This window comes from Elephas maximus, chromosome 7, assembly GCF_024166365.1.
Source record: "Elephas maximus indicus isolate mEleMax1 chromosome 7, mEleMax1 primary haplotype, whole genome shotgun sequence".
NCBI lineage: Eukaryota > Metazoa > Chordata > Mammalia > Proboscidea > Elephantidae > Elephas > Elephas maximus.
This window is the reverse complement of record NC_064825.1, coordinates 124,397,689-124,425,662: the sequence shown is the minus strand read 5'-3', so window position 1 is coordinate 124,425,662 and position 27,974 is coordinate 124,397,689. Positions and strand designations below refer to the sequence as shown.

Genomic DNA, 27,974 nt, shown 5'->3' with positions numbered 1-27,974 from the left:
TGGCGCGGCGAGTCTTCCAGAGGCCAGGTGAGGCCGTCCCGTGATGCCTCGCGCCCCGGCCGCTCTGGCCTGCAACGTGTCTCTGGGGCGGAGGCAGCGGCAGTGGAGATCGCTGCGCGCGGGCGGGGGCCTCCTGTGTCTTTGGACGAGTCCATCTCTCTGTCGTTGCACTCGCGTCCCGACGGGCCGCCCCAGGCCTCGACATGTCGTACAACTACGTGGTAACGGCACAGAAGCCCACTGCCGTGAACGGCTGCGTGACCGGTACGGCTGCCAGGGCCGGAGACCCCGGCGAGGGAGGGGGCTGGGGGAGCCGAGGCCCAGGGAGGCCCGCGGCCTCGGGGGCGGCCGGGCAGGATCGGGTCCGGGGAATGGAAGGCGCTGGCGGCCGAGCAACCTTCCCCGGCCCTCCGACTTCCGAAGAAACTGTTTCCACACCCGCCTTTTGGGCAGTAAAAGCTGTGCTTGAGGGTCCCTTTTCGTTCCGAGAGGTCACTTGGCCCCGAGGACAGGAACGGACCTAGCAGGACAGAGGGAAGTGGGAGTTGATTGTGCGGTGTTGCTTGGCCACCGAGATGGGCCTCGTGTAGTCGGAGGAAGGGGTAGTGGTGATGGCGGTTTTTTGGATCGGGGGGTTTTCATGTGGGGGACGCATGAGGTGGAGGAATGTGAGAAATGTCCACACTCATCCTGCTAGGGAGAAGCTCACACCTTTGCCTGGGGCTGTTGTTTACAGGAGGGTGCTCCCGGAGAAGGGAATTTTGAAGGCTCGTTCCAATGCTGCGTTTGCCTTAATGACTCCTTAAGGGCACAGAAGTCCAGCCATGTCCGCAACCTGGGAACATCATCCCAAACCTAAATTCCCAGTGTAATATGCAGACCTAGAATTGTATGTTTATGTAAATCCCAGTCACGTTTCCAGTGGTTAAGAATTTGGTTGCCAACCAAAAGGTCAGCAGTTTGAATCCACCAGCTGCTCCTTTGCAGCCCAATGGGGGCAGTTCTACTCTGTCTTACAGGGTCGCTATGAGTCGGAACCAACTTGGCAGCAAGTAACAACAGCAACATACTTTTATGTTTATGTAAATCTTAGCCGTGTTTCCAAAACCAAGCTATTTTGTTTGGAGAGTTGGAGGCACAGATGGGACGATTGGTAGATTGCTGGGAGTGCAAGGGCTGTGGGCAGAACAATGTTTTAATATAAAGCTCTGGGGATTTTCTTCACATGAAAACCTGACCTGTTTGGTAAACTTGAAATGACCACTGGAAGAGATGGACACTTCCTTCAGCATTGGCTAACTGGAGGACAAGTCTGCCACTGTCATAGGAAAAGTGAAATTCGAGGGACAGAGCCAACCGAAGGGTTTTCACAGGCATTTGTCAGTTGAAGAACATGCAGTTTTATTAGTCTGATGAGAGAGGTGGCCTTGTTGAATATATGAAGTGAGACTCTTTCTGGTGCTGGGTTGGGTAAGAAAGGGAGTGAATGGAGGGAGCTGGAGAAACGAGCAAATGAGAATTCTGGAGGTATTTAGGCAGAAAGTGAGAGGATTATTTAGACACTGCTGGGGAGGCCCTTTTCCTGGCTTCAAAGGTTAGAGGAATCTGTTCTTTCAGGACACTTCACTTCAGCTGAAGACCTGAACCTGCTGATTGCCAAAAACACAAGATTAGAGATCTATGTGGTCACTGCCGAGGGGCTTCGGCCAGTCAAGGAGGTGGGCATGTATGGGAAGATTGCTGTCATGGAGCTTTTCAGGCCCAAGGTAAGTGTTCTGGGTTGGGCCCAGCAACAAAGGGAAGACTGTTGGGTGTAGATTGTTTTCCGTTGTTCTGTGTCATTGCTGGGGATGGATGGGAAAAGACTAAGGAAAGAAATTCTCATCTGCCTTTGAATGGCAGATTCCAATTTATAATCTTGAACGAGTTCCCTAGAAGTAGAAGGAGAGATTCACTGGGGAAAACTTTGTCAAGTTGACTTCTTTGGAAAGGTGAAAGTAAAGCAGTTCGAAATGTGTATTGCCATATTGCTTAGTGAGTCAAAGGGTAGACTAGAGTAGGGCGGTCCTGGCATCATTCCTTATTAATTCCTTGACTTTGGATGTCTTTCAGAGCCTCATTTTCTCCATCTGCCAAGTGGGCATAATAGTATCCAATCCCCTGGGTTGTTGTAAAGATTACATGAAACAATAGCATAGGGCTTAGCACATGGCAAGCACTCACAGTTACTGTTAAGAATTGTTGTCAGTATTATCACTGTAGTTAAAATATTTTCATTCAAGTAGCCACTGCATTGCTTCACAGTGGCTTAACTGAATTGGACAAGAAAGCGACGAGTTGAAAGCTTTAATTATAGTTCTTTGAACAAAAAACTTTTCGGGGTCTATGTTAAGTGAGTAAGACTTTGTAGATCCATTTTAGCTTCCATTGTTATTCCCACTTCTTTTTTTTTTCTTTCTCCAATACTGATGGAGAGAATTAGAGCAGGCATTGTATTCAACTGTCAGAATTTGAATAGTATGATTAAGACTGATTTGAGATGGAAATAGATGAAGACTTTGTACATAGAGCAGGGAGATGGAGAATCATTAAAGAGAGGACTAGATGCTTATCCTTTTCAGTTCCAGCTTTTTGGATGTACCTTTAGGGTATGTGTGTACTTAGTTTGTGTCACGGGAGCCCTGGTGGTGCAACAGGGAAACACTCTGCTGCTTGTGGAAAGACTGATGGCTAGAACCCATTCAGTGGAGCTAGGGGGCTTCTGTGAAGATTACAGCCTATAAAACCCTACGGGGCAGTTCTGCTTTGTCATCTCGGTCCGCTGTGAGTCCAAATGTACTGCACAGCACCTGACAACAACTATGTTAGTTACATAGTCACCATGTATGCAACTGAGGATTTTCTCAGTGGGGAGAGAACAATGTGAAAAGTTCTGGCAAGCTTAAAGAATGTTGCGTAAAGGCTAGACAGGTGTTCCTGTTTTAAAAAGGACCTCTGTTGATAGCATAATGTTGGTTTCCAGGGGGAGAGCAAGGACCTGCTGTTTATCCTGACAGCTAAGTACAACGCCTGCATCCTGGAATATAAGCAGAGTGGTGAGAGCATTGACATCATTACACGAGCCCATGGCAATGTCCAGGTGAGGTGGCTGCTTTGGGCTAATGAGAGTTCACCAAGTAGCCCTTTATATGGTAGGAGAAAATACTAAGGATTTGAGTATTTGAACTTATATGAAAAGGATCTCTTTAGTTTTAGTTCAAGGAACCCGGAAATAATTAATTGAGATTCAGGGTTTTGCAAAAAAAGTATGAACTAATATTTGGGCTCCCTGGCATGTCAATTAGATGCCACAGCCTCACTCTGTATCCTGAAATGGTGGGATTTAGATGATACAGGACTAAAGCTCCTGGGAAAGTGGTGCCCAGTGTCCCCCCTTACTCTGCGGGTGTTCAGGTTCCTCCCTAATCCCAGTTTTACCTCTCAGGACCGGATTGGCCGCCCCTCAGAGACCGGCATTATCGGCATCATTGACCCTGAGTGCCGGATGATTGGTCTGCGACTCTATGATGGCCTTTTCAAGGTTATTCCACTCGACCGGGACAATAAAGAGCTCAAGGCCTTTAACATCCGCCTGGAGGAGCTGCATGTCATCGACGTCAAGTTTCTATACGGTTGCCAAGCCCCTACCATCTGCTTTGTCTACCAGGTACTGGATCCGGAGGAGAGGAGGCTGTGAACGATTTGGTTTGGCGTAGTGGGGGTTGGTTTTTGCTCATCAGGGTGTCTAGATTTGGCAGTAGGCAAAAGCGTTAAGATGTATTTGCCTTGAAATGTTTTGAATGACGTAAACGATATGGGTCAGAGTTTGGTTGCCTTTTGAGTGTAGTAGTACATATCGTGGAGGCGAGAAGCTCTCTAGGGTTTATAGCAGGTTTTAATCCTGAGATTACACTCTGGTTGTGGGCGCTGGAGATTTTATAGGGTGACCCAGTTTATACTTTGAGTTTCGTACTGGCGTATTAGAGGATTATTAAAACTTAACTACAGGTGGTGAAGGTTACCCAATATTGTAAACGTAATTGATGCCACTAATTGCATATTTAAAAATGGTTAAAATGGCAGATTTTATGTTGTATATATTTTAGCAGAGTTTAAAAAAAAAAAACCACTTATGGAGAAATGATCTGAAAACTGCCTGTAGAAGCACAGAGTAAATGTCTTGGTGATGCTTTCTTTGCATCTTTAAAAGGAGATTTACATTTCATCCAGCACCAACTTTCTAGTGACTTGCTGAGTTTTTTGTTGTTGTTATTGTTTTAAAAATTGTGATAAAATTATATATAACCAAACATTTGGTATTTTAACGTTTTTTATGTGTACCGTTCAGTGGCATTAATTATATTCACCATGTTGTGCAACCATCACCACTGCCCATTTCCATGTTTTTTCATCACCCCAACAGAAACTCAGAGCCCCTTAAGCAATAACTTTTTCTTTCCCCTTTCCTAATGCCTCTAGTAACCACCAGCAAATTTGGTCTCCATACATTTGCCTGTTCTTGGTATTTCATGGAAGTGGGATCATGCAGTATTTGTCCTTTTGTGTCTGAATTATTTCACTAAGCATAGTGTTTTCAAGGTTCATCCACATTGTAGCACGAATCCGAGCTTCACTTCTCTTTATGGCTGAGTCATCATGTGTATATACCACGTTTGTGTATCCATTCATCTGTCGATGGACATTTGGGTTGTTTCTGCCTTTTGGCTATTGTGAATAATGCTTCAGTGAACACTGGTGTTCAAGTCTCTGTTCGCATCCCTGCTTACAGGTCTTTTGGGTATATACCTAGGAGTGGAATTGCTGGGTCCTGTGGTAATTCTGGGAGCCCTGGTGGCATAAGTTGGCAGTTCAAATCTACCAGCTGCTCCTTGGAAACTCTGTGGGGCAGTTCTGCTCTGTCCTATAGGGTCTCTATGAGTCAGAACCAACTCGACGGCACCTAACAACAACATGGTAATTCTATGTTTATAACTTTCTGAGGAGCCATGACTTGCTGGCTCTTGACTTCTATTTTAGTCTGGGCTTAAAACCTTAGCAGAGCTGATCCCGGGCAGCTGTTCTCTGGGCCAGACCTGCTCAGGGAGCGGAGTTGGGGAGTATCAGACTAACATGCCTGTATCTTGGTAGAATCTCCACATTTTAACAAAGGGCCATGCAGCGTGAGGTCATTTTACTTGCATGTGGTTGAATAAACGATGGAAGGAAATGAGAGTCTAGTTCAATGTCATACGTGTGGGCGCTTTAACGTTTCCGTGTATGTGTTGGAAATAGTGACGCATTTTTGTGTATTTCTCAGTGTCATCGTAAGTGCTATAGTTCTGAGGCTGGTTGGAATAAAGTTCAGTTGAGTAAGGTTGGAAACTAGGTTAGGAGATTTTGTTTAATCTTGTTTATATTGCATTCATTATCAGAACTGTGGTAAAAACTTAGAATTTCTCTCCCTTCTTCGATTTAATCAGTATCAGATCATGAAAATGATGATGTTGGTTTTTGAAGAATGACTGTGTATTTCCAGCCCCAGAGCTGCCAATTGTGAATTTTTCTCTGCGTGTCTCAGAGGCCAGAATCCAAATGCTAGCTTGAACTTTTTGTCAAGTTGAGTCCCCTAGTTATTGATGGGGAAATCTTTCCATCACCTAAGAATTACTTTGTCTCCTTTTTATGCCAAAAATTCAGTTTGAGAAATGTGAAGGATACTGAGTGCTTCAGGAGTAACAGTGTTTAAGACGTGGTTCCTGCCCTGAAGCCTAGTGTTGAATTCCTTCCACAAACCCTCTTAGAATCTGGTCCGGCCTTTGTTAAAGCCATCCGCCGCTGGCTGAATATACCCTTCTCCCCGTCCCTGCCCTGTAGCCTCTTAAAGGTGACTTTGGCAGCCCCATGACTGACGTGAGTCATGTTTCAGGAAAAGGAGGGGATGGTGGTGTTCACAATAGCAGGACTGGAGGTTTTGACCAACTTTAAGGACAGTATGTTCTGCTCTTCCAATTATTGCCCCATCAGCATGCCTGTAAGAATTGTGTAGAACTATTTTTTTTTAGCTTCTTAGAGATATTTAGCTTCTCAGTGTGTTTGCTTTTTCTCCCCTAGCTTTTTTGCTTATATGTGTATATATATATGTGTTTTATATTTATTATAGTGCTTAGGGCAATGTGACATATTCGTTTTTCTAATTCCTTAAACCTCTCCTGGCTGGTTGTGTTGTGAGAACCAGTAGGCCTCAGATGCCAGCACTCCACCTAGAAACCAGTCAGAGGCTCAGCTGTGGCATCAGTGTCCTGATGGATCAGGTGGGAAGGCCAACATGACTGGCATGCCTAAGGGACCCTGATTGTCAGATGTCGGCTGGTCCCTTTCAGGACCCTCTCTAGCCCAAGGTTCACCTTTCCTGAGGACTAACTATTCCATCTTTCCCGACCAGGACCCTCAGGGGCGGCACGTGAAAACCTATGAGGTGTCTCTCCGAGAGAAGGAGTTCAATAAGGGCCCTTGGAAACAGGAAAACGTAGAGGCTGAAGCTTCCATGGTGATCGCAGGTTGGTAGGGGTTTTAGGATCCTTGCCTCCCCCAGCTCTCTGCCAGTTCCCTGTTCTTGTTCCTTTCCTCTTCTTTTCTCCTCTTCTCAGTGTCAAGACGTATTATTCAGTACTTCCTTGTGTTCCCCCTCCCTAAATGTGCTTTGTTTTTCCTTTCTTTTTCTATTTTCTATCTTTAGAATTTTCTGTTATTACTTCCCCCAAGAAGTGTAGCTTGCTTTTATTTGGGATGGGAGTTGACTGTAAAACCCTGGGATTGACTTGCAGAGTGGCACATGGAAATTAGTTTCATTGTTGGGCATAACATTTAAGAAGGAGCCCTGGTGGCTCAGGCAGTTTGCAGTCAGCTGCTAACTTAAAGCGGGCTCCATGGAAGAAAGGCCTGGCAAACTGCTTCTGTAAAGATGACAGCCAAGAAGACCCTATGGGACAGTTCTACTCTGCCACACGCAGGGTTGCCATGAGCCAGGGGCTGACTCATCGGCAGCTAACAACATTTAAAAACTGAAAGAGCAATAGAGCTCATCTAATCTGACTCGCTTATTTCATTGATGAGGAAACAGGGCCAGAGAGAGGGACTTGTCCTGGCACCTACCTAATGGACAAAGCCTGGCCTAGAATCCAGGCCTTTTCACGGCTCGTCCTACACTCTTCCCCTGACATTCTATTGTCTGTCTCACCAAGTAGAGGTTTTAAAACTCTTGAGAACAAACTGGCGCCTCTGAATGGTGGCCCTGATAATTTGGGGGGGCGGGGTGGGGGGGCAAAATTAAGCCATGGAACCAGAGTAGAGTAAAAGCTTATAACTAGAAAGGAGAGAAAATGGGGAGAAGGCACGTGGAAGACCATTAGGTAGTCTCTCCACTCCCAGGAATGCTGAAACACCAAAAGAATGGCAATAAAAAAAATTCCCAGGATTACATAACGGCCAGTCGAAAATTTCAAAGATAGGAATCCAGGAAAAGTAGATTCCCTTTTCTGAGCTTTGATGTGTTGTTTTAAAAAATAATGATTACCTTGAAGCTTGCCTCAGGGATCACCGGGCCAGTGTCCTTGCTGCCTCCCAGATGCTGAGCATTCTAATGCTGCCGTCTCTCTCCTGCAGTCCCAGAGCCCTTCGGAGGGGCTATCATCATTGGACAGGAATCGATCACCTATCACAACGGTGACAAGTACCTGGCCATCGCCCCTCCTATCATCAAGGTGAGCAGCATTCTTTCCTCTTTTTTCCTTCCATGTTTTCTTCCTTTGTTCTTACTCTGCTGCTTCGCTTTTCTCCATTTGTCAAAAGGAGATTCATAGCTATCTGTCACACTGTTCGCCGCGCATATAAGATACTGTGTTGGTCATTGGCAGTACAAAGAGAGATGAGCCTGGCTTCTGCTCACGAAGTGCTTGTTTGCTAACTAAGAAATAATAGATGGTCATTGACTGGGCAACTTTAAAATAAATCATAAGAAGGGAAAAATGTTGCAAATTACAGAATGTGATGTTTTAAGGTTTAAGTCATATAAAGTAAAATGATACAAGTATCTAGACTTTTAAGAAATTACGCATAGAATCAAACCCTAGATGTTAATTGTTTTGACGCTAAATAACGAAATCTGGTAACATTTAGTCCAGTGGGTGCTTTCCACTCTACATCTTTATATTTCTATTGTACAGTAAAATGTTTGAATAAACACTTCAGGTATATTGAGCTCCTCAGAAAACTGTCTTTAAAAAGCTTTTAATTTTCTATCACACATATAATGTTCGCTGAGCAGATTTCTGGGCTTTTTTGGTTCTGGCTGGTCAAGTGGCTGGAGTGATCTGGTAGGCTTTGTCCTTTGATCGTGGAAGAAGCTTCCTCTCTAAGGACTCTTCCCTCCCTGTTGGCAGCAAAGCACAATTGTGTGCCACAATCGAGTGGACCCCAATGGTTCACGCTATCTGTTGGGAGACATGGAAGGACGGCTCTTTATGCTGCTTCTGGAGAAGGAGGAACAGATGGACGGTACTGTCAGCCTCAAGGATCTCCGTGTGGAACTCCTCGGAGAGGTAGGGCATGCCCTTACTCCTCTGCCACACTCTCACAGGTGCCTAATGACTGCAGACGTGTGGCCCCACGTTGCACCTCTGGGGATTATATTACTTTCTAAAAGTATTTTAACACCTGGCAGTAAACCCTGTCAGTCTTGCTGTGAAAGTTGATTTTTGAAGTAGTTAGATGTAGGAGGATCTTGCGGGCAGCTGGGCACTACCTCAGTCATAAAAAAAAAAAGGAAGGGAAGCAGGAAGGGATGCAGTCTAGAATTCAAAATGCTGGTATTCAGTTCTGGGAGGAGGGTCCAAAACGTCACGAAGACTTGTGCAGTGAATTTTGAAGGTATCTAAAATTGTTTTGTGCGTGCAGACTGGAATTGTTGGATTAAAACTGTCATTTGGAGCAAGCACTTGCAAGATAAATTATAGCTTTTTCTGAGCGGGGGGATGTTTTAAATGGAGAGTACCAAACTTCTGAGATTTAGGAACATTTTGTTTAGTGGGACCTGGGGATTTGACATGGAGAACTGTATCTTGAATGTTGGCTGCAGCTGTGAGTTTTCTCAGCAGGTGTCTGCGAGGCGGGTAGACCAGTATCTGGATCCCACGTGGAGTCCATTCTGATTTCTCCTACACTGTTGCCTTTCTTCCAGACTTCAATTGCTGAATGTTTGACATACCTTGACAACGGTGTTGTGTTTGTCGGGTCTCGCCTTGGTGACTCCCAGCTTGTGAAGGTAAGAAGTTTTTTCTTTTTGTCTCCACTGCTGGGGCTTCATCAGATTTCTCCTATGTTTGCTGCTTCTCAGAATTTCCCCAGTTCATCTGCATCTCTACCATCCAGCTTTCTGCTTGGTTGATTTAACATCCTGCCCCGATTAGCTCTTTGTCCTAAAGGTTCATTCAACCAAGGTATCAGGCAAGGTGCTAGGTGCTGTGAATAAAATGGTGAACAAGACCCAGGTCCTATCCTCAGATAGGTCGTAACCTGATGTACTGGATCCCTTCTAAAATATGATCATCTTGGACTCTGCAGAAAAATGCACACACACATTTTACATTAATTTTTAAAAATCCACTGCTAGGGACACTAGGTTACTAATCTCTGGTCTAGTTAATATGCTACCTGTAGGACAGCTGTGTTCCTTAGTCAACAGTCTCCTTCTAGGAGCACCCAGTGGTCCACAAGAAGGGCAGAACTAGAAAGATCAAGAGTTTCTTTTGGGTGATAACTACCTCTTTGCGGGGGGTTGGGGGGTGGTGTCTGTTGGGGAATTCCAGGACTAACATTGTTCTTTCTTTGTAGCTCAATGTTGACAGTAACGAGCAAGGCTCCTATGTAGTGGCCATGGAAACCTTTACCAATTTAGGACCTATCGTGGACATGTGTGTGGTGGACCTGGAGAGGCAGGGGCAGGGACAGGTAAGGGGGACATCTTGGGAATGGATAGTCAGTCTGCCCACTCAGACTGTGTCCACCTAGCTTTGCTTATCTGGAATGGGAAGTACACACTGAAGATACTTGTAAGAGCCTCACGCAGTAATCCCAGTCATGCGAGGATACCCTACCGTTTATTGAGTGCCTATCTTGGTCTGCCGGGCACTTTGTAGACATTATCTGTAGTCTTATAAGCAGCCTGTTAGACAGAGATTCTTGGCCGTTTCACAAGTGAGGAAACTGAGGGTTGTAAAAGACTCAGTAACTTGTCTAAGGCCACACACCTAATAAACAGTGGGTGTGTCTGATGCCAGATCCTGTACTCTTTCCATTAAGCTAGAGTTCCAGGAATCTAAGCAGGCTTGCACGGAGCAATGGTAGGAGCTTTTGCTGCTGCTAAGTCTGCATTGAACCTAATTCTGTAGTGAGGGTCCTTGGGTTTAGGTACAGCTTATTCACTTTGTGGGCATCAGTCCAATGGCCTCCATGTCTTGCGGGGTTATTTAGATACCTTTTCTCTATTTGCAGCTGGTCACGTGCTCTGGGGCTTTCAAGGAAGGTTCCTTGCGGATCATCCGGAATGGAATAGGAATCCACGAGCATGCCAGCATTGACTTGCCGGGCATCAAAGGTACCCTTCTGCTGGAAGTGGGGCGCAGGTTTTATTTGAGTGACCCTGGCCTTTAACATTGTTACATGTTATGAAGGCACTCTGTTGAGAGTTAGAAAAAAGCAGATCAAATGAGGAATTAAAAAAAAGTCATAAAGACGAGTCAAGTGGTAGAAACTTGTAATATATTTTAAAAAGTACAAAAGTAAACTTAAAGAAGAATACCACTGGCTACCGTTGTTTAGTGGAGGAGAGGAGTGGGGAAGGAAAAGATTGCATGTTCAATGTAACGTTGTTTATAGGGGAACTGATAGAATTCCTAAAGAAAGGGGACTGAGGGAACTTTGAGAGTAATACAAATCTTCCAGAATTCCTGAAGAACTGTAATAATAAAGACCAAAGAAAGACGATGCAGTGGAAGATTTTTTTACACTACATGAATGGTAAATATAATCTAAAATAAATGTGACTGAACTGATAACAAATATCTGTCGTATCAGTTATTGTCAATGGGTCTAACTCACCTAAAATAAGAAAAAGATGACCAGATTGAACGATAAAATAAACCCAAAGTTGTATATAGGAGAACATCTAAACAAAGTAACTCGGAATACAAATCAAAAAGGATATGAAAAGATGAAGGAGGTGTGAGATTGAGAAAGGAAAAGATTGTAGAGCTACAGAACTCAAGAGAATCAACTGGAAGCTAAAAACGAGAGAATTCATTAAGCAGAATATAAAATTAATGTATAGAAATGAATAGTTTTCGCATAAATACTGTCAAAAGGTACAGTGGAGAAAAAGGCAATTTATAATGGTAACAAAAACATAAAATAACAAGGAGTAAATTGAACAAGACGTGCAAAACCTATGTAAGGAATACTTTAAAAAATACTCCTGAAGAACTGGAAGAATAGATTGATTAAAAAACACACACACACACACACGCATACACACACACACGCATATACCAAGGTCTTTCAAATCACCATTATAAACGTATTCTCTCTGACTTATTTTTACATTTAGCGTATAACAGTAGAAATACCAATAAGTTTTTCCCTTGGTCTAGATGAGACAGGGAAACCCTGGTGGCATAGTGGTTAAGTGCTATGGCTGCTAGCCAAAGGGTCAGCAGTTCGAATCCACCAGGCGCTCCTTGGAAACTATGGGGCAGTTCTACTCTGTCCTATAGGGTCTCTATGAGTCGGAATCGACTGGACGGCACTGGGTTTTTTTTGGGTTTTAGATGAGACGGAGTCCAAATGGAAAAAAGAAGAAGCAAGAATGGTCGGGAAAAGTTAAAAAGGGTCATGAGAGACTAGCCTACCAGGTATTTAAGAGTGTGGTATTAGAGCATGAACAGGCACAGTCCACTGGGCAAGCTCAGAAATAGACCCAGTTACATGTGGGAATTTAGTGTGGCAGAAGTGGCATCTCAATTCAGTGAGATAAAGATGGGCCTTTTTAATAAATGGTATTGGGATAATGGTAGCCATTTGGAAAAAATAAGATTGGATCCATACCGCAGGATACGTGCATTGTTAGAATCCAAATGGATCAAAGATTTAAATGTAAAAAATGGAGCTGTACATAACCTGGAAGAAAAAGCTGAATTCCTTTATAACTTTGGCTTAGAGAAGAAGATCTTTTTAACTATGATTAGGAATACAAAAGCCAAAAATAAAGATTGATAAATTCAGCTGCCTGAAAGTATAGCACTCCTGCATGGCAGATAACACAAGTCAGAAAAAAATGACAGGACAGATAAAAAATATTTGTACTTCTCTTTTAGACAAAGGCCTAATTGCCCTAATTATTTAAAAAAAAATTCCTAGAAAGAAGATGAACAAGTTTTCTGTCCGCAGATTGGCAAAGGACGTGAGTGGGCAGATAACAGACAGAGATACGTAAATGGCCCCAGAATACATGAAGAGAAGCTTAGGCCTCGCTTGTGATCAGAGAAATGCAAGTAAAAACTAAATGGAGATATCATTCACTATTAGATTGGCTCAAATCCTAGAGCATGGCAACACATAATGGTGTGAACAAATAAGCAGGCTCGTGCATCCTATCCAGGAGGGAATTCAGCAGTATCTCTCAAAACTACAGCCGTGTTTAGTGATTTATCCAGCAATTCCAGTTCTGGGCATCTACCCCACATACCCTCATGTGTGTAAAATGGCATAAATACAAGGTTATTCGCTGTGACATTGCATGTTGTAGCAAAATACTGGGGGGGAAAGAAAGGGTCCATCAGTGGGATGAATTAATAATCCATAATATTGATAATTAAGTGAATTTACACAAATACTGTGCAGGCATAGAAAACAAGGAGCCATTCTGTTCCAGTAAGGGCTTCAGGATCTATTACTAAGGAAGAAAGAAATAGAATACATTTTATGTTTGTATTTACTTGTAACACAGTGTTTATCCTGTTTCCTTAAAGAAAAATTGCAAAGATAAACAAGAAACTCTTATCGATCACCTGTTGGGGGCAGGAGTCAGAAGGAGGAGTATGGAGTGAGACTTCGGTGTATCTTTTTTAAAAATAAATTTTGATATTAAATCATGGAAACGTATTATCCAACTAAAAATTTAAATTAAAAAATATAAGCAGGCTCAGAACAGTTTTAAAAATACCTAACTTTTTCAGAATCGTAAAGCCAGGAAGGGGCCGAGTGGGAATTTCCACTCGGGACTATCCGACACCGGAGCCCTGCTATCCTGGTGGTCAGCTGCCCCTCCCTCAGGTGTGTCTGTGGTGTGGATCTTAATCCTTGATCCTTGTTACAGGCTTGTGGCCATTGCGGTCTGACCCTAACCGGGAGACTGATGACACTTTGGTGCTCTCCTTTGTGGGCCAGACAAGGTGAGGATCAGGGTGGTGTGAGCTCCAGGTGCTGGTGTGAAAGTTGAGAGGTGGGCGAGCTGGCCCACTGACCCTGACCTTCCATTCTGTTGCAGAGTTCTCATGTTAAACGGTGAGGAGGTGGAAGAAACCGAGCTGATGGGCTTCGTGGACGATCAGCAGACGTTCTTCTGTGGCAATGTGGCTCAGCAGCAGCTTATCCAGGTAGTAGCTGAGACGGGGCAGGCTCCGGGGGCTCCTGTTGGACCTGGAGCGCTGCACAGCTCCACCAGACTTTATTTATGGCTCTGAAAATTAGGTAGAAACTCTAGGAAAAAGGAAATTAGAATTACCTGATAATCTGCCGCTCAGGAGTAGCAGCTCTTGGGAGTCATTCCTCTTTAACCTAGTTTTTTCTCTGGAGTGTATGCGTTTTGTATTTATTCACTTTTTCTTTCACAGATTGGGATCATTTAACTTACGTATATATTATATGTATATATGTATATATATATATGCTTTGGGTCCTGTTTATAACTAATTATGTCTTCTGAAACACATCTTTTTTCTTCATTTTAACAGTAATACATGGTTATTTGTAAAAATTCAGAAAATACTGAAAAGCATGAAGGAGAAAAAAAATTAGTCATATTGGCTCCTGCCATACACGACCACTGGCAGCACTTTCCGTGTATTAATTACCATAACCATATCTCTGATTCTGATGCTTATTTTAAATTTGCCTACCGTGTAGGGGCAGAGAGCCTTTTGATACTTGTCGGCCACAAGAGTCTGATTTCTGAGCGCCCTCCTACCCCCTGGCAGTCTCTGTGACTTTGGAATGACTTAGGTGCTCTTAGCTTTTTGTCCATCCTCCACACCTCACCGGAGTGCGTGTGGTGCCAGTGGTCCGTGTAGCACCTGAATGCCTGAGGATTGTCTCCGTCTTTTCATCCACCTGGTCTTCTCTTTAGCCAGTAGGTGGTGGTAGATTTGGTGAAAACTGGAGGGAAGGTTCTCTGTGGACCAACGTTGGAGGTGCCCAGGTACCAAGGCATTGGATCTGGTGACTGGGCCCAGCACACGTAACTATTACTAAAGGGTTTTCATCCTTGGGTATAAACTCATTCCTGGTAGGTAAGACAAATAATAATTACCTTGTCATCAGTTTGCTTTTTGTTTTCTTTCAGTGATAAAATAAATTACAAAGCAATTACAGTATAATTTTGTAATCTTTATTAAAGAATTTTAAGTAATTTTAATGGTTCGTACACAGTAAAGAACTTTGACATTTTAGAAGTCTAAGGTTTCGGTTGAGAAAAACGACTTGACTGGTGGTTGCAGGGTCTAACTCCACTGATACCTGCCTGCAGGATGCAGTTGTGTTTTTCAAGCCTTACTCAGAAGGAAGTAAGCCTTTTTTTCTGGCCGTCGATACATAAGCTGCTTTAAGGCATTCTCTTCCAGGGGTTTATCTAGAAATGACATCTGTAGTAATTAATCATTCCAGGATTTTGGAGGAAAGTATATTTGGCAGGAGAGGACCTACATAGCTTACTTTCAGGGCTCAAACAGGGCAGTGTGTACACCCTCCCGCCCCTGAGTAGATCCCTGCAGGTACGTGGGGACATCTGACCTTCTTTCTGCAGATCACATCAGCATCTGTGAGGCTGGTCTCCCAAGAACCCAAAGCTCTGGTCAGTGAATGGAAGGAGCCTCAGGGCAAGAATGTCAGTGTGGCCTCCTGCAACAGCAGCCAAGTCGTGGTGGCCGTGGGAAGGGCCCTGTACTACCTGCAGATCCATCCTCAGGAACTCCGGCAGATCAGGTGTGTGTCACTGTTGGGTTTTTTCTCCCCGGCACCTCTTTGATCCTTGGATTCCCTCCTCTGCCATATTCTACTCTTTTTAGCCACACAGAGATGGAACATGAAGTGGCCTGCTTGGACATCACCCCACTAGGGGACAGCAACGGGCTGTCCCCTCTTTGTGCCATTGGGCTTTGGACAGACATCTCGGCTCGTATCTTGAAACTGCCCTCGTTTGAACTGCTGCACAAGGAGATGCTGGGTGGAGGTCTGTGTCTTTTGGAGGCCTGGGTTGGGATGTGGTTTGGAATGTGGAAGAAGAACTTAATGTAGCTTTTCCTCACAGAGATCATCCCTCGCTCCATCCTGATGACCACCTTTGAGAGTAGCCACTACCTCCTCTGTGCCTTGGGCGATGGGGCGCTTTTCTACTTTGGTCTCAACATTGAGACAGGTGAGAAGACCACTTTGAGTGAGGGGCTCTTTGGAAAACAGTATTAGAGTTGCACAGAGTTCTTAGCCTCAGGGTGTGGCTTTTGAGCTGGCACAACCTAGCTCTTTGTCCTGTTTCCTTCCTCCTCCTGATGCCATTCTTTCTGTAGGCTTGTTGAGCGACCGTAAGAAGGTGACTCTGGGCACCCAGCCCACGGTATTGAGGACTTTCCGTTCTCTTTCCACCACCAACGTCTTTGCTTGCTCTGACCGTCCCACTGTCATCTACAGCAGCAACCACAAATTGGTCTTCTCCAATGTCAACCTCAAAGAAGTGAACTACATGTGTCCCCTCAACTCAGATGGCTATCCTGACAGGTGAACGAACCTCCTCTTTATTCAGCAAGAGCCTGAGGGCATCAGATGTTTCTCTCAGCCCCTGCCCCCCGTCTTCCCGATGTCAGAGGCAGTCAGTAACTGAGGGGGGATGTATAGAGCAGAGGCTCTCAAAGCTGGCTACCTGTTAGACACAGCTGGGAAGCTTTTTAAAAAATACAGATTTTTTTATCCTCAGATTCTGACTCAGTAGGTCTGGGGTGGGGCCCTAGAATCTATATTTTCAGGAAACTTCTCGAGTCATTTAGATGGTTAGCCAAGTTTCAGAACCCCTCATTCAGAGATCATTACGCATTCCTCAGGAGCAGGGGTTCTCAAAGTGTGGGCCCCAGGCCAGCAGCAACAGCTATACTGGGATCCCGTTAGAAAGGCAAATTCTTCGGCCCCACCCCAGCTCTGCTGGGTCCGAGGCCCTGGGATGAGAGGCTGAGCAGTCTGTTTTAACAAGCCCTCCAGCTGATTCAGGTGCACGCTGTAGTTTAAGAATCACTGTTCTAGATTCTAAATCTTGACTGCACATAAGCGTTAGTTGGAAAGTTTTATTTTTTATTGTGCTTTAAGTGAAAGTTTACAATCCAAGTCAGTCTCTCATACAAAAACTTACACACACATTGATATATTACCTTAGTTGTTGGAAAGCTTTAAGAAAAAAAAAATCTCAGCCTAGGCTTACCCAGACCAATTTAAATAAGAATCTCTTGGGAGTGGGACCAAGTATCGGCATTTTTTAACTCTCCTCGAATGCTTTTTAGTATAGAGTCAGGGTTGAGACCCACTGGCCTGGAAGAAGGTGTAATTCTGCCTTGTTTTGCTTCTCCTCATGGGGGAGTTACCTTGGAGACTCCTTTCCTTCTCTGGGTGTACTCATTCTAAACCCAGACCCTCCTTTCCAGCCTAGCCCTGGCCAACAACAGCACCCTCACCATCGGCACCATTGACGAAATCCAGAAGCTGCACATCCGCACGGTCCCACTCTACGAGTCTCCCAGGTGAGGGCCAGGCCAGGGAGTCTGCAGAGCGGAGCGGAGGGCGGGGAGCTGGGAGTCGGGGGAGAGCGCTGTGGACTTCTCCTGAGAGGCACTGTTGTCCCACACTTGTTCTGCAGGAAGATCTGCTATCAGGAAGTGTCCCAGTGCTTCGGGGTCCTCTCCAGTCGGATCGAAGTCCAAGACACGAGTGGGGGCACGACTGCTCTGAGGCCAAGCGCCAGCACCCAGGTGAGGGCAGCAGACAAAGAAAGAGGCCAGTAGAGTGGTGCTGGCAAACTCGCTATAAAGGGTCAGAGAGTAAATATTCAACTTTGCAGGCTGGGTGGTCTCAGTCACAGCTACTCAACCCTGCCATAGACAGTAGAGAAACAAAATGGGCACGGCTGTGTTCCAGTAAGTCTTTATTTACAAAAACAGACGATAGGCTGGATTTAGCGCTTGCATTAGAGGGGTGAGAAGAGTTTGGGAGTAAGAGTAGCGGTTAGGGATTTTGTTACCCTGTGGCCTCACAGGATGAATAGTTCCATTTTTCGTCAATTTGGGCACTAGGTGAGCATTTGTAGTTGGGCGAAGTGTAGCATAGTAGGTAAGAGAATGGGATTTGGAGTCTGACAGACTAGCTATGTCATTTTGGGCAAGTCTAAGCTTGAGTTTTCTCATCTGTAAGATGAGGGTGATAACAGGACAGGCTAGAGCTACACATACAGCCCCGAGGGCCGTGTTAGCTGACCATTGTTTTCCATGCGTTCTCTGCCCTTCTTGCTCCCAGGGATCTGTGATAGGACCTCTTCCCTTAATCCAGAGTAGAGGGTCCTTAACTTTTTCTTTCTCTTTGAAGTGCTCGCCTGCTCATCCTGCTGATAAGGGTAGAGCCCGTCATTTTATTAGGCACCTTAGTTTCTCTTCAGCTTTGTTTGATTGACTGGAGGCATCACTGTCTTGGTGATCTTCAATGACCCTTAGGTTCTTATCATATCTTGGGCTGATAGCGTCAATTCCATACATAGTTTTGATCCTTATCCTCGATTCACATGTCCTCCCTGAAGCGCTCTGTTGTTCAGGCTCAACTCGAACATTAGCAGAGTTTTCCTGGTTCAGACTCCAGCCTCTGTTCCCTGCTCCTACCTGACCCTTCGAACTGATGTTCTCAGCCCCCGAGAGTGATGGGCATTCTCTCTGTTGCCAGGCCCTGTCCAGCAGCGTCAGCTCCAGCAAGCTGTTTTCCAGCAGCACAGCTCCTCACGAGACCTCCTTCGGAGAAGAGGTGGAGGTGCACAACCTCCTTATCATTGACCAGCACACCTTCGAAGGTGCACATGAGCTTTTCTGTGATTGTCATCTGCATCCTCCTTCAACTAGGTGTTCTGGGCTCTGGTCATTCCAAGCTCAGATAGTGTGGCAGACCATCCTAGGAAGAGAAGAGGGAGGGGGTGGGACCTCTGCTAGCTGGCAGTGAGTCCAGTGTGTTGGGCGTCTTCACATCAGCGGAGGCTGGTGAAGGACAGACAGTCTTAGGAGACAGGAGTGGCAGGAGGCAACGCCCTGTGACCCCTGAACTTGGAGCTGAGCTGTGGGCCTTACAGACCCACAGGATTACGTGCGCATGGGGATGCAGGAGGTGTAATCAGTCAGGCAGCTCTCATCTCTCTACCACTCTCCTTCTAGTACTTCATGCCCACCAGTTTCTGCAAAACGAGTATGCGCTCAGCCTGGTGTCCTGCAAGTTGGGCAAAGACCCCAACACGTACTTCATTGTGGGCACAGCCATGGTGTATCCCGAAGAGGCGGAGCCCAAGCAGGGCCGTATTGTGGTCTTTCAGTATTCAGATGGTAAGTGGGCAGCGTCCAGCTTCTGGGGGATATGAAATTCTGGGAAAGCAAGCATACCATTTTTGGTTTCAAAGCTCAGTTAAGCAGCCAAAGAACTTGGGTTCATTGCTATGAAGAGACATTCTGTTCCTTTTCAAGCTGTTGATGGTCTGGTTGAGTTTTGGAGTGAGTGGACAGAGAGGCACAAATGAAATCTAGCTCGTGTTTCTCCCTTTTTTACTCTTCGAAAGACAGAACAAAAGGGGAAGAGGTGAACGATGGGTAAGAGAATCTGGTAGTCAGAATAAGAGTTGAGAATCCTAGATTGGTTTTCCACTTGCTTGCTCAGCCCTTTAAGTTCTCTTTCCAGCATCCGCACTTTGCGTTCATGTTTCTATATGTTTTCTCATCTCCCGCTTCCAAGATGGTTCTAAATACTAGCTGTCAGCCCAGAAAGCGCAGATCAGATGGCTGAGATGGAATTGGTCCTTAGCTGGAAGCTCTTCATCGTAAGAGATCTGCAGCTTCAGAGTGGGAAGCAGATCTTGGAGACCATCTGGATCTTTGCCCATTACCTTTGGGCTTTTTTCTTAGGTGGTGATGGGCCCTAACGTATAATGACTCTTTATTTCCTCCTTTTCAGATGAGTGGTGTGAAGGGGTAGGAATTAGAGCCAGAGGGGAAACCAGAGAATTCATTCGACTAGGTAGAGCATGAGCTCATAATGGAGACTCAGAGTTATCTTTTGTTTCCCCAGGAAAACTACAGACTGTGGCTGAAAAGGAAGTAAAAGGAGCTGTATACTCTATGGTGGAATTTAATGGGAAACTCTTAGCCAGCATCAACAGCACGGTGAGGCCCATACCGTTTATTATCTTCTCATCTTTGCTTTAGAGTAATTATTGACCTTTTGCTCTCATATGGATGGTCTTATAATGGAGCTTCTCCTCTTATGGGTAATAACCTTTATTTTGTGTGCCAATCTGTTGTTTTGCTAAAAGGTAACCTCGGGCTTGTTTCAGTTCAAGGTTTAAAGAGTATCTCAGGGCGTTAGTCTCAGGGAGTCCTCTAGTCTCCAATGGGTCAGTAAGTCTGGACTTTTCAAGAATATGAGTTCTGTGTTTTTCTTCCGTTTTATCAGGGTCCATCTGTTGTGGCCCTGATTAGAACGGTGAACAGTGGTAACCGGGCACCATCTAGTTCTTCTGGTCTCAGGATAGATAGCTTATGTTATTAACTCTATTGACTAGTTGTTTCTCTGAGACTTTGGTTTCCTTCTTACCATACCACTTGTTATTTTACCTTAGGTGGCACACTGTTATCCACAGAGCACGTCTCCCTTATTCTCCCATGGGCACTGTGTGTGTCATATTTTAGGAGCAGGTATGGAGGGTGGAGCTGTGAGTTCGGAATCAATTGTCAGACTTGGTTACGTGAACCCCCATGTTTTGACCTGAGCATCCAGAAGTTTGGGGTTGCCATTTACTGATAACAGGAGGAGTTGTAAGAGGAGCAGACTTGGATAGGAAACCAGAGGTTTGGTTTTGGACATACTACATGTCAGTAGGAGCCCTTGGGTGGCACAGAAGGTTAAATGCTTAGCTGTTAACCGAAAGGTTGATGATTTGAGTCCCCTCAGAGGCACCTTGGAAGAAAGGCCTGAGCATCTATTTTGGGGGGTGGGGGGAGGAATGAGCCATTGAAAGCCCTTCGGGGCACAGTTCTACTCTGACACACATGGGCTTGCCATGAGTCAGAACTAACACGACGACAACTGGGTTTTGTTTTGTTTTTTTAAGTGTCAGTGACTACCAAGTGGAAATGTCAGGTAGCTAGTGGGATTTGACAAGTAGGAAATCCAGCCTGGAGATTGCAGTGTGGCAGTTACTGGGTGGCATTTAAAGCCAAAAGGCCGGGTGAGATCGCCTAAGGCCACCTGTCATTGGGAGTGGGTGGAGAAGAGAGCTGCAGACTGCGCCCTGGAGTGTTCACAGCTGGGGTGAGGAGGCAGACCCAGGCAGACACAGAAGGGCTGACCAGTCAAGTAGGAGGAGGCTCGAGAGAGAACAGTTGTTCTAGAGGCTGCGGAAAGTATCTCCAGCAGGAGGCAATTGGTAAACTGTGAAGGCTGCAGACAGGTCAGGTGACGTGACATTGGGCATTGGTTTTAGCAGCGTGGAAGTTGGTGGTGACCTTTACCAGAACTATTTTGGTTGTGCGATGGGGATGGAAACCTAATTGGAGAGTAGTAGGTGAGGACAGCTAGTATGGACAGCTTTAGAGGAACTTTGCATAAAGGAGAAGAGAGTAACAGGGCAGGAGCTAGAGGGACATGTCAGGTTAAGAGTTTTTTTGTTTTTCCTTTTTTAATTTCTCAATATTTGATTGTGTTTTTGGTGACGGTTTACACAACAGTTTAGGTTCCCATTCAACATTTTCTACACATCTTTTAGTGACATCGGTTACAGTCTTATAATACGTGAATGTTTTAGTATTTCCATTTTGGTTCCATTAATTCTTACCTTCTTATCTTTATTTTAAAGTAATTATTGACCGTTTGGTCTCATATGGATGATTTTTTTTAAGGAGCACAGTACTCACAGGGGATATTCTTTATTTTGTGAGCCAGTCTGTTATTTAGCTAAGAGGTGACCCCAGGGTCTTGTTTTCGTTCAAGGTTTAAAGAGTATCTCAGGACGATAGTTTCAGGGAGTCATCCAGACTCTACCGGTCCAATAAGTCTGGTGTTTTTTTAGGAATTTGAGGTGTTTTTTTTTTTTTTAATTTTTTAGCTGAGAACTGTTATGCTATGTTTATGTACTGATGGGAGCGATCTATTAAAGGAGAGAATTGCTAGAGCCCTGTTCTTGACCAGGCGAGAGGGAGGTGGGATCTGGTGCAGTGTTGGCCTCAGATGGCAGAGAAGGGGAAATTATTTGGAAATAGATGGTGGAAATGTATGGAAATCCTCTTTTGTTACACCCATCTTCTATAAAATAGCAGAGGGCAGATAGAAGAGGAGAGATTGGAGGTTTGAGGATAGTGGAGAAGGTATGACCTCAGAAGATGAATGGTTAGCAAAATGCATGATTACTTGGAAGTATACGAGCCCACTGTCAGTGAGTGGTCTTGAGTTTAAAGTGAGACCAGTCATCCTGGTTGGTTGTTTTTTCCCAGCTGTAGTTGAAGATTAGACTTTAACCAGGGTTGGGGTTTTGTCAGGTAAGCATAATAAGGAGACAGAGGGGGCGAGGGAGTTGAGTGTGTGTAAGAGAATGATGATGGGATAGACTGAGGAATGAAGAGATGAGGACAGGAGATGGAGGAGCTGCAGTTATTTTTAATGACAAGCTTTAAGAATGGCCATAGGAACGGACCAGGGAAGTGGGGGAGGGGAGGTCTAAAAAACTAAGAGATCAGGGTATTGGAAGGGTCTTCTTCATGAATATTTAAGTCACCAAGAACTGTAGGAATATTGTGGGAGAGAGTGATGGGAGTGTGTGTGTGTAGGCGACTATTCAAGGAGTAATAACGGTGGTGAAGTCTGGCTGCCTGAGCTTCTGCGCTAAGGTGTTTAGGGAGGAGGGACGGACAGAAGTCTGAAAGGGCAAGTTGATGCATGGAAGGGGTGATCCTACCTCCAGTCTCAGTGTCTGAGGGATGATGGGAGAGAAAGCAGCCCAGTTGAGAGGGCCTCATGAAAGCCACGCTTCCGTTGGAGTAAGAAGGTGAAGGGACCGAACGGTCATAGAAGAGGTTGCGTGTTCCCAAGGGCACAGTGAACGGATGCAGGACGTGGGAGGGTTGGGAAGTGAAGTCAGATTAGGGGATGTGTAGACCAGTGCTTACAGAAATACCATGAAGCCAGATAGGTAATATCAGATTTTTTAGTAGCCATGTTAATAAAAGTAAAAAGAAGTAGGTGAGATTCATTTTAATAACATTTTATTTAACCCAATATACCCAATATGTCATGTCAACATGTAATGAGATATTTTACATTTTTTTTCCTACTAAGACTTTAAAACCTGGCATGTGTTTTACATTTATAGCATATCTCAACTTAGCTAGCCACGTCAGGTGTTCAGTAGCCACATGGGGCTAGTCTACCATGTTGAACAGCAGAAGTTTAGAACTTCATGAGGTAAGCGTAGGAGTCTTGGGGTTTTAGAGTCCTGTCCTTGGTCTTGGCTATGTCCATGTCAGGTAGTGATAGGGAGGCTGACAGTGTGGGGAAGGAGGGGTGGAGGGTCTTGCAGGAGCAGGGGTCCTCATTGCCAGGGTCCCCCTCCACACCCCCACTGTTGTTGGTGTGGAGGCTAGCAAGGCTGGACTTAACCTGAAGAGGGGGTGCTTTGGAATCACCCTTGTCCCTGGAAATGGGAGTGTGGTAGCCATTGTAATGACTGTGAATGACTCTTGGAGTACATACCTGGGGAGCTAGGGTTCTTTGGACACACCTTGAGAAATCATAGCTTACTGTATTCTATCTGGGAGTGGCTATTTGTGCAAAGGTCGTGAGTGGACCCTGAAGGGAAGGCTGGAGAGAGAGAGAGTTGAGACTTTCTTCCTTGAGACTTGGCAGTGCTGAATATCTCTTCATCTGTCTGCTGATTATAAAACATCTTCATTCTTTTGGAAATGTGGTTGTAACTGAAGAAGCATTGTGGTGAAGAAAAACAGGTTTTTTTGTGTGGGGGTGGGATTGGGGTAGGGATGGGAACGGTAACCTTTAAATCTAGTTCTTTAGATTCCCTTAATTATTTGACAGTGTTTCTGTTGGCCTTTGGGTTCACATCAAAAGTTCCATGAAGGCACAGGTTTGTGAGAACGGTTCATAAAAGCAGTTTGTTGGGAGGTGAGCTTATTCCTTTCTGATCAGGAAATCGAAGGCTCATCTTTTCTTTCCAGAGAGAGAGTGCTGTGTTTACCAAACTTCAGCCACAGAGACCATCTTCAGTCATGTCATAGTATTATCTGCATTACCGTTAAGATTTTTTTTAAATATATTTTTGATTCTTTTTTTTTTTTTTTAATGTATTTCTTCATTGTACTTTAGGTGAAGGTTGACAGCAAATGAGTTTCTCATTAAACAATGCACATTGTTTTCTGATTCTTTATATAAAGGAAAGCTCTACATCAGTGGTTGCATGTGCTAGCTATAGTTCTGTATTTCATAAATATATACTGCTGGAATACAAAATGTTCCTTGAAGCACCACACAAGACCATTCCACATCTCGTTGCACTTTGGCAAATGGTGCTGCAGACAGAGGAACAAGAAGTGGGGAAAAACAGGCATCCCGAGAGGATTCGGGCCCCTCGGGTTGTAAGAAAGGCAATACCCTTCCCAGGTGCGGCTTTACGAGTGGACGACAGAGAAGGAGCTTCGCACCGAGTGCAATCACTACAACAACATCATGGCCCTCTACCTGAAGACCAAGGGTGACTTCATCCTGGTGGGCGACCTGATGCGCTCAGTGCTGCTGCTCGCCTACAAGCCCATGGAGGGGAACTTTGAAGAGGTAGTAGGGGTGGGGTGGAAGGCTTCTCCATCAAACCATGACCCCTGCATGTTTTTTCCTGGTGGTGACGGCTCATCGAGTCCAGTGGGGACAGAAACGTTCTCCCTAGAGCACGCATCCTGCCTGGATCAAGTACTTGTAGAGAATCCCCGCGTGAACTCTGAGCAGAATCTGTCTCTGGAGTACTGTTAACCAAATGGGCTTCGCTGGCCAGAGATTTGAGGGGAGAATCTCTCCAGGGTTGAGGCTGTTAAACACAGGGCTGTGTCTTTTACAGTGTAGGCTCGTGGCTTCTGGCTAAAAAAAAGATAAGTCCTACAACTGGATTCCATGCTTAGGTAATCAGTTCCAGCCCAGAACTGATCATATTTTCTCATTCTGACTTGTCTGTTTAAGATTGCCCGAGACTTTAATCCCAACTGGATGAGTGCTGTGGAAATCTTGGATGACGACAATTTCCTGGGGGCTGAAAATGCCTTTAACTTGTTTGTGTGTCAGAAGGATAGGTGAGTGACCAGCTGGATGGGAATGGTGGGAGAGGGCTGGAGCTCCTGGACAGATGAGGGTGTTGGCTTCTTTATCAGGTTTGGGACACCTCTTCACAGAGGTTAAACTTTTTAGTGAGCGAATCAAAGGCCACAAAATTGGCCTCTTGAGACTGGCTTCTTTGCCATGGAGTGTATGGGCTCAGAATGTAGCGTCCACTGCACATGGGCCTACTATCAGGCCCAGTGGTGAGTTTCCCACACTGCCTTTCAGTGCTGCAACCACGGATGAGGAGCGGCAACACCTTCAGGAGGTTGGTCTCTTCCACCTGGGCGAATTTGTCAATGTCTTTTGCCATGGCTCTCTGGTTATGCAGAATCTGGGCGAGACTTCTACTCCTACCCAGGGCTCGGTGCTCTTCGGCACAGTCAACGGCATGATTGGTAAGGCTAACTCATGCAGAGGTGCGTTAAAGGCCTACCTTCCTGAGATCACCATTCGAGGGACTAGAGAGAGCAGTTGGACAAAGCCTAGCAGTTTACTAAGGAGGCCGCGGCAAGCTTGCGCCTCCTGGGCTGCCCTTGGTAAAGGTCACCCTGGGCTCTGGAGCTCTCTGCAGCTAACTGCCCCCTTCGCTTCTTCAGGGCTGGTGACCTCACTGTCAGAGAGCTGGTACAACCTCCTGTTGGACATGCAGAATCGACTCAATAAAGTCATCAAAAGTGTGGGCAAGATTGAGCACTCCTTATATCCTTCCAGAGGCATCCCCTTGCTAGGAGGCACATCCTGGTAGATGCAGAGAACTGCGTTGCCCTAAGATGGATGCTTTTGGAAGCAGCTGTCTATTTAGGAAATGTCTTGACTAGGTTCCTTTGGGGAAACAAGCTTTTCTTTTCTTTCTTTTTTTAAACTTATGGAAAATTTGAAACAAAAATAATAGTAGAGAGAACATAGTATAATGAACCCCATGTACCTATCACCCAGCTTCAGCTATCCATCTTGGAAAGGTACATTTATGAAATGTGTCTGCCTCTGGCCTTCTTGCTGTTGCATGTCAAACAATAAGTTTAGATTACAACTTAGGAGCGCATCCTTTCAGGAAACTTGTTGAGGGCAGCAGTGTCTGAGGACCCTCGCCAGGAGAGGGGAAAAGTGAAGAAGCCGAAAGCTCCAGAGGCCCAAGAATCAACCACCCTGGACGTCCAGAACCCAAGCCCTGTTGGAAGTTTCCCTTCGTTAAAGGAGATATAAAGAGCCCTTCCCAGGCAGGAGGTAGGAGGGGCTTCTGACTGTGGGGCTGTGGGACAGATTACGGCCCTGTTAGAAGACAGTGTGTGGCCCAGCTACAGCCAGGGAGGAGGGAGCCGGGCTGATGATGTGGTTTTCACTACCTAGCCGAACTCTTGGCACGCCACCTTTCTCCCTGAGCCCCAGGTCGTTCATCTGTGAGGCATCGAGGTTAGCCTTAGACAAGTGGTTCTTATTAGGCGCGGACATCAGCTTCGCCGGCAGCACTTTCTAAAAACCTCCACACATGGCCAAGCTTATAGCCTAGTAAAGTCTCATCCGTATTTTTAAAGACATTATTTTGAAGATCCATCCCAGTTGAGATCCACTGGATTAGGTAATAATTTTACATTTCTTTCATTTCTAAAAATGTCCAAAAAGCAATGTGACTGTTAGTTGAAACGGTCATTTCCTATTTTAATCCTGACGATCACTGTATAGTTCTGCTCAGAGGAAGGGATGGATGAACAGGGGAGGGTATTTACACATAACTGCACGTTCCTTGACTCGCCTGTCCACTTGGAGATCCTTTCATACTGAGCGAAAAACAGAACCGGCCACAGGCTTCATTGATGGGGACTTGATTGAGAGTTTCCTGGATATCAGCCGGCCCAAGATGCAGGAGGTTGTGGCAAACCTACAGGTAAGCTTTGCTGTATTTAGCCCTGGAGCCAGCCAAACAAGTCCATCCTGGGGCAGGGCATGCCAGCAGACCATCAGAACTCTGGGTGCATCTCCTCTGTGATTCCAAGATGACAAAGGCCCATTCTAGGCCTTTTCTTTACCTGCATGGGCAGGTGGAAAAGGAGATGTGGTGAGACTCATAGATACCCACCAGGTACCAGGCACTGTACCTTTGTTAACTCCTGTTCTTTGGCAGCAAGGCATATTTGGGCACATCTGGGCCTCTGGCAGACCCAAAGGTAGGATATGGGGTCAGGATCCTTCAGGGAAGAGAAGTTTTTACAGTGCTGGAGTTTGGAGTATTTCTCACTAGAGAGGTGCCTCTGGGGAGCCATCCATAAAGAGGGAGAAATGATTGCCAAGTGGTATCATAAGACACAGCTTTGCCCACAGTCGACCTTGCTGACTTGTATCCCCAAAGGAGAACTGCATGGCCTGGTGGCACTGTATACCTCCTATATCTCTAGCTTGTGGGGATAATGGCCCTGAAAACTGTAGGCACCCCCTTTCCCAGGTAAAGGAGAGTGCCCTCTTGGCCCTCACAGAGCTTCCTCCTTTCCTCATTGCAGTATGATGATGGCAGCGGCATGAAGCGAGAGGCCACAGCAGATGACTTGATCAAGGTTGTGGAAGAGCTAACTCGGATCCATTAGCCAAGGGCAGGTGTACTCCCTTCCCAGGCCCTCCCCGCTCCTCCTTCCCCTCTGCCACCATTGTCTTGGCCATGGGAAACATTTCCCTGAGCCAGCTGCCTCAAAGCCCAGTTCACCTGTGTGGAAGTGGGATTTCTTAGAACTAAAACCAGCTCACTAGAGACCTGGGAATGGGCTGAAGGTGAAATCTTATCTTCCTGGATTTTCACCAGTCTCACATGATTCAACCATCACCTTGGACCACCAAGCCTTGATTGGTATTGGCCAGTGTTCCTCCTTCCAGGGAAGGATTTGCAGCTCTTTGGCCGAAAGGAAGCTGTGTGTTACTCTTTCTCACTCATGCGTTGTCCTCTGCTATCTTTTCATTTAGGTTGGGAGTGTGGGGAG

At 45.5% G+C, this 27,974-nt stretch overlaps 1 protein-coding gene across 1 annotated transcript; it reads left to right on the top strand.

Moving 5' to 3' along the window:
- Nucleotides 1–18: 18 nt before the first annotated feature.
- On the top strand, nucleotides 19–27,974 carry DDB1 (damage specific DNA binding protein 1). Its single transcript, XM_049892139.1, has 27 exons — nucleotides 19–264; nucleotides 1,618–1,766; nucleotides 3,023–3,139; nucleotides 3,485–3,706; nucleotides 6,482–6,596; nucleotides 7,702–7,799; nucleotides 8,478–8,636; nucleotides 9,275–9,358; nucleotides 9,928–10,044; nucleotides 10,588–10,690; nucleotides 13,466–13,541; nucleotides 13,637–13,745; nucleotides 15,170–15,348; nucleotides 15,432–15,595; nucleotides 15,674–15,781; nucleotides 15,930–16,137; nucleotides 17,049–17,144; nucleotides 17,261–17,372; nucleotides 18,331–18,454; nucleotides 18,810–18,974; nucleotides 19,711–19,805; nucleotides 24,307–24,477; nucleotides 24,874–24,983; nucleotides 25,237–25,406; nucleotides 25,608–25,710; nucleotides 26,770–26,893; nucleotides 27,504–27,974. The coding sequence occupies exons 1-27, from the start codon at nucleotides 204–206 to the stop codon at nucleotides 27,585–27,587; spliced, it is 3,423 nt and encodes a 1,140-aa protein (XP_049748096.1). The 5' UTR covers nucleotides 19–203; the 3' UTR covers nucleotides 27,588–27,974.